Source organism: Astyanax mexicanus, chromosome 18, assembly GCF_023375975.1.
Source record: "Astyanax mexicanus isolate ESR-SI-001 chromosome 18, AstMex3_surface, whole genome shotgun sequence".
In the NCBI taxonomy this organism is placed as follows: domain Eukaryota; kingdom Metazoa; phylum Chordata; class Actinopteri; order Characiformes; family Acestrorhamphidae; genus Astyanax; species Astyanax mexicanus.
In genome coordinates, this window is record NC_064425.1 from 11993573 (window position 1) to 12002500 (window position 8928).

General features: G+C 38.4%; 1 protein-coding gene across 2 annotated transcripts in view; it reads left to right on the forward strand.

The window, feature by feature from the left end:
- Positions 1–296: 296 nt before the first annotated feature.
- Positions 297–8928, forward strand: part of LOC103022553 (interleukin-1 receptor accessory protein) — a 35051-nt gene continuing 26419 nt past the window's right edge. For both annotated transcript variants that reach the window (XM_049466954.1, XM_049466955.1), the window contains exon 1: positions 297–348. In XM_049466954.1, coding sequence (XP_049322911.1) covers positions 320–348 — 29 coding nt within the window. In that variant the 5' untranslated portion in view covers positions 297–319. The remainder of the gene's footprint in view (positions 349–8928) is intronic.

The following is an 8928-nucleotide window of genomic DNA, read 5'->3' on the forward strand; positions in this document are numbered from 1 at the left end:
GACCCTGTATAGTGACGAAGAGTGACAGTGTGTGTGTGTGAGAGAGAGAGAGAGAGAGAGAGAGAGAGAGAGAGAGAGAGAGAGAGAGAGAGAGAGAGAGAGAGAGAGAGAGAGAGAGAGAGAGAGAGAGAGAGAGAGAGAGAGAGAGAGAGAGAGAGAGAGAGAGAGAGAGAGAGAGAGAGAGAGAGAGAGAGAGAGAGAGAGAGAGAGAGAGAGAGAGAGAGAGAGAGAGAGAGAGAGAGAGAGAGAGAGAGAGAGAGAGAGAGAGAGAGAGAGAGAGAGAGAGAGAGAGAAAGATCACCATGAAAGCAGAAAGTTAATGATGAAGGAGTACCCAGCAATAACAAGGTGAGTTACGGTCTATCCCCAACACACGCAACCACCCCCCCTCCCCACCTCCCATCCACACTCCCCTTACTCTCTTTCTCCCCCCACATCTAACTCAATCACTCTCACTCTGACACTCTGCTGACTCAGATCTGATCCCTTACTCTAAATTACATTTGGCCCCCGGCCAACATGTGTGTGTGTCTATATACAGTATGTGTGTGTGCACTCCACATGGGCTATTTAACGATCTACAGTTCGTGTGTGTGTGTGTTCGTGTCCAGCCATACGCATTGCAGCAGTACAGTACGCAGTGTGTGCCCTCTGCTGGTAGAGTGTGTGCAGTACCACTTTCAGTGCCTTTACATGCACTTTATAATTACTGCAGTTATCAGATTATTCAATAGTCATATAATCAGCATATACAGATATCTTACAATAGAGTAATGTAAAAAAAAGTATTAAGAATCTGATAAACAGATCTTGATTTAGCTCAGTAATAAATTTCTCAGTGCATATAAACTCTTAATCAGAGTATATCTGGATGTCTCAGTCTGTGCATGAGAGAAAACAGATCCTGGAAGCGGAAAAAGCAACACCATTCATGCCCCCGTTCACTCTGTAAGTTTATTTCTGGCTGAGGAGTAAAAATCCCATTAATAATCTACTTGTGTAAACTCTGAGTTTTTACAATATCTGATTTCCCAAGTTAATGTGAACAAGTTGTAGTCTCTAAAGGGGTTACATGTTACAGAGCTGCACATAAAGGTCTATCTACTGTCGGTTTTGTAATCAACATCCTGGATATGGATAAATGGGCATCATAAATACCTGAGACACTTTGTCAAGATAAGATTAGTTTGTTAGTCTAGACAATTGGGTTGGACCGATTTCCAAATGCCTCCAAGACCAGTAATTCCCTACACTGTAAATTTAATAGCAGCTTCAACTCAAAAACTAATGACTTTATGTTTACATGTTTTATACACAAGTAAAATTCAGCCATACCATCAAATGGTAACTTACTCTTACAGCCATTAACACTGAAGCCAGGCAGCCAACCACTGTATAAATTATTACGGAATAAACAAGAAACGTAACCTGGGGGGCAAAACTACACACTGATGGTCCATAGAAAAGGTGTGAGTTTTCCTTATAAGTTTGAATTACACACACAAACTGACTGTATATTATTAATGCAGCATACCAGGGAGGAGAAGCATTAATGTAAGACAAATGATAATGCACACAGATGATTTTAACCCAAAAGAGCTAATGTTAATGGTGTCACAGACCCTTAAAAAGATCACTATAACTTATGCAGTCCTTCAGTGACACTCCAGGATAGTGTGTGAATCTGTGTTCCTTCATATCATTATATTTTCAGAATGTAGTGCTTGGATAGTGCTGCAGATAAAACTTGCTTTTTTAAATGTGTATTTTATGTTCTACAGCTCTTCTAAAACTAGTTTAACAATCCAAATGATTGAATGAAAGGTTGAAAGACCTGTTTTATATAACCGAATGTTAAAATAAAAGTTGTTAAATTGTTCTTTTGTCATTTGTGTCAAATAAGGATTTGCCTCAATGAGCTGCTCAATTAATTTAACTGATTTAATTTTGGATATTGTATCAATATTCAGAACTGGGTCTAGGCTCTTATGGGCTAGGACGGTCAAACGTCTAAGCATCAAACTCCAGGTTAGAATGTCCTTCATAATATGATGTTTTTGGTAAACTGAGCCCATACAGCGGGCAGTATACAGACAGTCTCGGCAGGAGGCGCCAGAGATATACAGACTGAGGACAGACCCTCAGCAAACCTCACATCAGAACCTCCATATAAATATAGCTCAAGAATGTAAGGAAATGTATGTTTGGTTGATTATTTATTTGCTGTATCAATACTTCTTGGCAATAACTCTTATACCGTTGGAAAGCTTGTTAATTTCTCTTTTAAATGAAGCCACACTTCTAAGGAACATGCATTTTCCTCCTCCTAAGAATTGTGACAACTCTTCAAGAACCTGATACAGATACAGCTATAGCAGTGGAGCACTAAAGTTCAGCAACCTAACTGCTGCTGGCAAACTAGAGAACTTTACGATGTATCATATTTCTTCAGAAAGGGAGCAGGCAATAAAACAATGAATTATTATTGCCCATTTCTTAATTCCTCTATGATAGGGAGCTGAAAACAGCTTTTATTAGCTTTTTATTTATGTTTCTGTTCCAACTATAATGCTGCAGTCTTTTTAGTGTGTTTCACCATTTAAGGTGGAATGGGAACGTTAACTAGCTACTGAAATGAACTATTAGCCATTTTTTAAGGCTAGTTATGAAGAAAACAGCCAAAAAACATTAAAAGTACACATTACATTGAGGCATAGGCGTAGGAACCGGGGGGGATGGGTGGGACATGTCCCACCCAATATTAGAAATAGGTGGATTTGTCCCCCCCAAAAATGAAATCAGTTCGCTCACATCAGCCGTAATATTAATGAGGAGACAGACCGGACCAATCGGAGGAGGAGAGTCAGTTTGCTGTTGGGGAAGCCCCGCCCCCTCGCTGTGAGATTTAGCAGCGGGATCGGGCTGCAGCCGCTTCAGCTGATTTTAAAACAGATCTGGATATACGGAGATTTTTCTAACAGAAAGGTAACGATAGGCTAACCACGTAAACTGTGATGATATATTTCTGATAACTGGTTAAAAATACAAGTCTCTAAATCAAAACACACAGTTTAAACCCACTGTGATTAATAAACTGCAGCTGTGTTAGTGAGTTAGTTTAACTTAAATTAATTAGATAGGGAGTCAGGGTTAAAGAAAAAAATATATATATATGTAATGTTCAACTTGACCTGTACCTGATCAGCTAATCACTATTTCATTTTCAAACTGTTTATTAATTTAGGATTGCAGGACTTAGTGTGAGCTATAATGAACGAAAATGAATTTAACTAACTAGTTAACTAGAAGCTACATGTAGTGGATAGCCAGGATTTAGTACAGTACTTTATGTTTGTAGTTTAAAGCAGTTTCTTAACCCTGATCACTGCCCTAAATCTGTGTTTTCCACCTGATCCACCTGATCAGCTAATAAACAGTCATTTACTGAGTTTACCTGTTAAAATCCTTTAGCCCCCTATGGAGCCTAAATTAATCATGTAAATCCAGCAGTGTATTAGACACATCATACCACCACTTTATTAAATGCCTTTAAAGCAGAGGAAGCTCAAGAACATGCAGAACAGTGTTAATATGCAGTAGAATATGTAAGAACAGGGTTGAGAAATACTGCTGTAACGTGACTTCTGTTCATTTGTAGTTCACAGTAAGACCACATGTCCTGATGTTTATAAAAATCTCTATGTAACGTAAAGTTACATTCTTTTACATAAAAGGACACCATCTTAAGAAGAGCTCTCAGTAGAAAAAAAAATAAAAGCGCAGGAGAAAATGTAAATATATGACAGAATTGACATGCCAATACATAATAATAATAATAATAATAATAATAATAATAATAACCAAATCTGTTATATTATTTTAAATATTAGGTGATAACTGATCATTTTTGTTATATGTATATAATTCAGACATTGCATGCATATTTTTTTCTAACAACAGTAACTGTAACGTGGAGTAACCTGTTTAGGTTGTAAAATCACCTTATAATAATAATTTACTTTTAATTTAAAGTAATTTCCACAAATGTTGTTCTAGGAAACTATAGGGTGGGCTTGGGTTCATATTGGCAAATGTGCCCCCCCCCCCCAATATCAAGCCCGCTCCTACGCCCTTGCATTGAGGTAATAAAAAGGTTATCGTAATTTTATTAAGCTTCTGAAAAATCTTGTAGCCCTAACACTTAAACAGAGGGTTAGGGCCAAGTGGTGAAATGGGATTGAGCCGTTGTCTCAGTACCATATCAAACACACATAAAACCAGCCACAGTGGTGGTTGTAGCAAGCGTGGGTGAGTTTTCCTGTTTTTGTGGTTCAGCAGTAAAGTCATTTCTAATTTAGCTCTAGATGTGGTTTCACTTTCCTACACAACACTCACAATGTAGATAAAACTTCATGACCATTATACATACTGCCCTACCACGAATTTCTTGACTGAAGTAAAGAGAACATTCAGCATCACTTAAAGCGGCAGTCCGTGATATTTTGTTTCTATACTGAAAGCCGAAGCATTTCTGAGTGTAGAAGGGATTAAAATATTGTTTTAATGGTATCTTACCAGTGTGCTGAAACGGCCATCCCTGCTAAACCTAATATATATTCATTGTAAGGGCGTTTTCACACCAGCACTAACGAACACAAACGAACTCTGCTCCGTTTGTAACTTTAGTGCATTTCAGCTGAGCAGGTGTGAAAGCAGTAACGTTAATCGCGTTACATGACTGTAAATTTTGTATGTATTTGTGTCTGTTATATGCTTTGAAAAAACTTCAATAATTGCACCTAGAGGAGGTGGTCTCAGTCCGGTCCCAACCGAACTCTGGAGCGTTCGCTTGTGGTGAGAACGTAATCCGGTCTCAATCCGACACAGCTTTTAAATAAAGTCATTTAATTTGCGCTAAACTGCTGATAAGACGCAGTTTAAACTGAAATATTAGCCAGATAACGCTAATTACCACAGCTATGAACAAACGCTGTGTCCATGACCGCGGTCTGTGCTGAGTTCACAGCTCATAGCTGCGTTACTCCGTTTACTATGTTTACATCTGCGCTACAAACACTGTTTGAAAGCGTAGCGTTTCAGCGTTCAGTGTTAAAGTACAGATATTCACGCTGGAACATAAAATCTTTTCTCTATTTTTTTTTACGTTTTTCGTATATTTATATTTACTCCCACGCCTGACCAATCAGAGGACACAGCCTGCTCGCGTGGTTTATTGGTGCGCATTGTGGTGCGTTAGGGTTTTTGCCTGTGTGAAACCAGACAAAAACAAGGGAAGAAAACGCTCCGAGTAAACGAACTCATCAACTGATTCGGACCAGAGAAACGAACTACTTGTGTAAGAAGGGTTAAAATATTGTGTTTATGTTACCAGTGTGCTGGAACGCCTATCCCTGTTAAGCCCAATATATTAGTTCTTCCGGCTACGTCACACGTCTTTACGTTTTAACGTCACATGTACGTCCCATGAAAGAGGATCCGGCTCAGTTTTACAGTACGTTCACACTGCAGCGACGCGAAGTATTTTTCGCTTCGTCTCCCTTTGTTCTCTGTGGAGAGCAGCAGCAGGCAAAAAGTTGAGATCATAGACATGTCTATGGTTGAGATATTTTCATTTTAATGCAAATGAGAAGCGACCACACCATCACAGAGTGAGAAAACGAGGAGAAGTCTACAGCTTTTTTCAGACTTTCCTGTGCTCTACATTGTCTCTGTTTGATTACAGAAACAGAGGAACAGCTGGTCCTGAGCTGGATATTTTAGCAGGATTTACCGATAAAAGAATGGAATTTAATAAACTTGCTTGAGTGGTGAAAAAAGCAATTGGCAGCGATGCTGGTCGCTGCAGTGTGAACGTACGGTAACTGAGCGCGAGCGGCTGGTGGAGAATAGACCACTGAAGTCGTGTCGTCATTTTGTAGTCGGCGCCATGTTGTTTATTCCCATATTTGGAGAAGGGTATAGCTGCAGCCGCAATACATACTTGCATATTTGGGGCTCCTTTGGGGTTCCGTGTCTAAGACGTCCAAGTCATTACGGGATTTGAATGGGCTTTTCAAAAACTGGCCTCTGTCGCATTCGGTGGTAAATAAATATGTTCAGAACCCTGTAGAATGTTTTATTCTGTCACTGGATCCTCTGAATTTCGAGATCGTTTAAGGGGAGTAATCAGAAAAATGCTAATTTTAAGCTAATGCTTACCTGACGTCACAGCACCGCGGCTGGATTCTGCACAACACCAGTGAACTCCCGTCAGAAATCATTTTGGATTATTCTACTTCACAGAGGGTCATTAAAGCATTTAAACAGGTGAAAACTCTTTCAGTAACGTTGAGCAGTGTGATGTTGAGCAGTGAAGACTGTGTTAGAGCTTTAAAAGGCAGATAATAAGAGAAAATGGATCTCAGTTCGGCAGCGCTTCCCCAAAGGGTTTTGTATTTAAATACGGTCATTAGTTAATACTAATTACAACACCTGACCCAAATAATCAACTAATTAACTAACTACCTGCCCTCACTGAGGAGACAACTAAACAGAAACACCCATTTATTTCACTGCATAATAAAGACGGTAAATGTTTAAACGTGCTACAGATGGTTCTGGAGTGTCACTGACCTGTTTTAGTGATTTTATGCTGTGACACTCTCAGCTCTCCTCAGTAAGGGAATTTGGTTCATTAGTTTAATCAGCTTGTGTGTAAAAAGCTCTTAACTTATGGCCGGAGTTCTCTGGGGTTACGCCGAAATGCTAATCTCATCAGCAGTGCCGGGAGTACAGTTCACTCCGATGTAGCATTAGCTTAAAGTTAGCATTTTTCTCATTACGACCCTTAAACGATCTTGTAATTCAGAGGATCCAGTGATGTTCAGGAGTAAAATGTACGTAGATTAAAACGTACAGAGGTCTGAACAGATTTATTTACCACAGAATGTGATAGAGGCAGGTTTTTAAAAAACCCATTCATTTTTATCATAGGGAAAAAACGCTTAGACACGGAAGCCTTACGAGCACTACAGAATGACACACGACTTCAGTGGTCTATGGCTTCAGTAGGGGGAAACTCAGACCTCAGTAGCTCATTCATTCATAGTAAAACAAAGAAGAGCCCGTGCTAAAACCAGGATTAATACTGGGCTGGTGTTTGAAAGGTGGAGAGAGGGTTTAAAAGGCAAGAGATATTTCTTTTACTAAGTTACTAGTTGCTAAAACTGCTGTGGGTTTATTGCCTGTATTATGATGTAGCTGCCTTAGCTTGCTAGATACTAGCTATATTTACTGTAAAGCGTCATTTGTGTAGTCAAAGATGCTTACCCAATACTTGGGCTTTGAGTCTGTTTAGGTGGCGACATGGTAGCGAGTCCAGTACGATAACACAACAGGGGAGAAGGCATGTTAAATATTAGCAAAAACACTTTTATTGTTGTACAACTGGGAGGCTACGCTTAGCCGCCGGCTTGACAGACTATACACTCTCTGTCCCTCTCAGATACACAATAAGTCTAACTTGTCCCCTAGTGGCTACAGGGCTTCCTATAGTTATGAACGTGCAATACAGAACACATTAACATTAACCCCCTCCTATTTAATATTTATTGTTCTTACAATGCTATAAATAAATAAATATAATATGTATGACCATCTATTTACACTTTACACATACTTAGTAACGGCAAATGTTTATTATTCTCACATGATTGCTCACCAAAGAGTGTCAGTATTTACACTGACAACCGTATATAACAACTCTAACATCCTCTGAAGACAATACATTTTTCTCCTCGTGTGAGCCAAACAAAGTAAAAAATATTGACCAAATCCTTGTAAAGAGTCAGTTAACAGCAAATAGTAAATGAATAGTAAATAATCAGTAAACAGTATTGTGTAGTCAGCTGAAATGGGCCATCAGGTAAAATGGATGAGAACACTGTAGCGTCATAGCTTGTTAAAAATGATCTTTTAAAAAATGACATCCAATCACAATAAGTGCTCTTGCATTGTTGTTAAAACACATACTGACACGTAGCAGTACTTTTGACTGGTCTGAGGATTTGAAGGTGAGCGGGGCAGAGAGTTAAATGACATCATTTATCAAAAAGTGGCCCATTTTATATGATTCCATCCTTAATAAACGGTAGTTGTGTTTTAAAATGTACAGAACCGTGTCTGTAGATGAAGTGACTTAGTAACACTCTTCCCACAAGTCCACTTTTCTTTTTTTTTTTCATTTGTCTGTGTTTTAGCACTTTTTTGTATTTCCGCTCAACACGAGCAGCACTTCTATGTAATTTCCAACCACATACAGGGCTAGAAGTCTAAAATTATATCTCAATGATTAAGAGAAATTCTGATACATGGAACACTATGATCAATGTTAACATAATATAAGCCTAGTAGGTTTTAATGTACCACATGCTTTACTTAGAAAGTATTTAATATTACATATTATAGTAAATTTACATCTGACTATGCTTCATACCATTTCCACATAAAAACAATCCATTCACATTCTTACATTCTTACATTCTTATTACATAGATTCACATATAACAGTATTTACAATACAATATACTTAATTTAGCCCTATTTTAGGTTTGATCAAGCACCTCTATAAAGAAAGTCCTATTACCCTAAAAGTGGAAGTAAATATGTTTTTTTTTTATCTTGATTCAAATGTTTAAATCTTAGAAAGTAGAATATTTTAACAGATTTTTAAGTAAGGAAAATACAGGCCGTCTCCTATTGCCATGCAAATTATACTGTATAATCCACCTTCTCTCTGCTCTTCCACCTTTTGAGCATGCATACACCCATACACAAGTGCACTCATCATTAAAGTGCACACTTTATGCTGTCACTGTCTGGAACTTTTACTTTAGTAAGCTAATGCTATAGCCTGAAAGTCAGCCACTG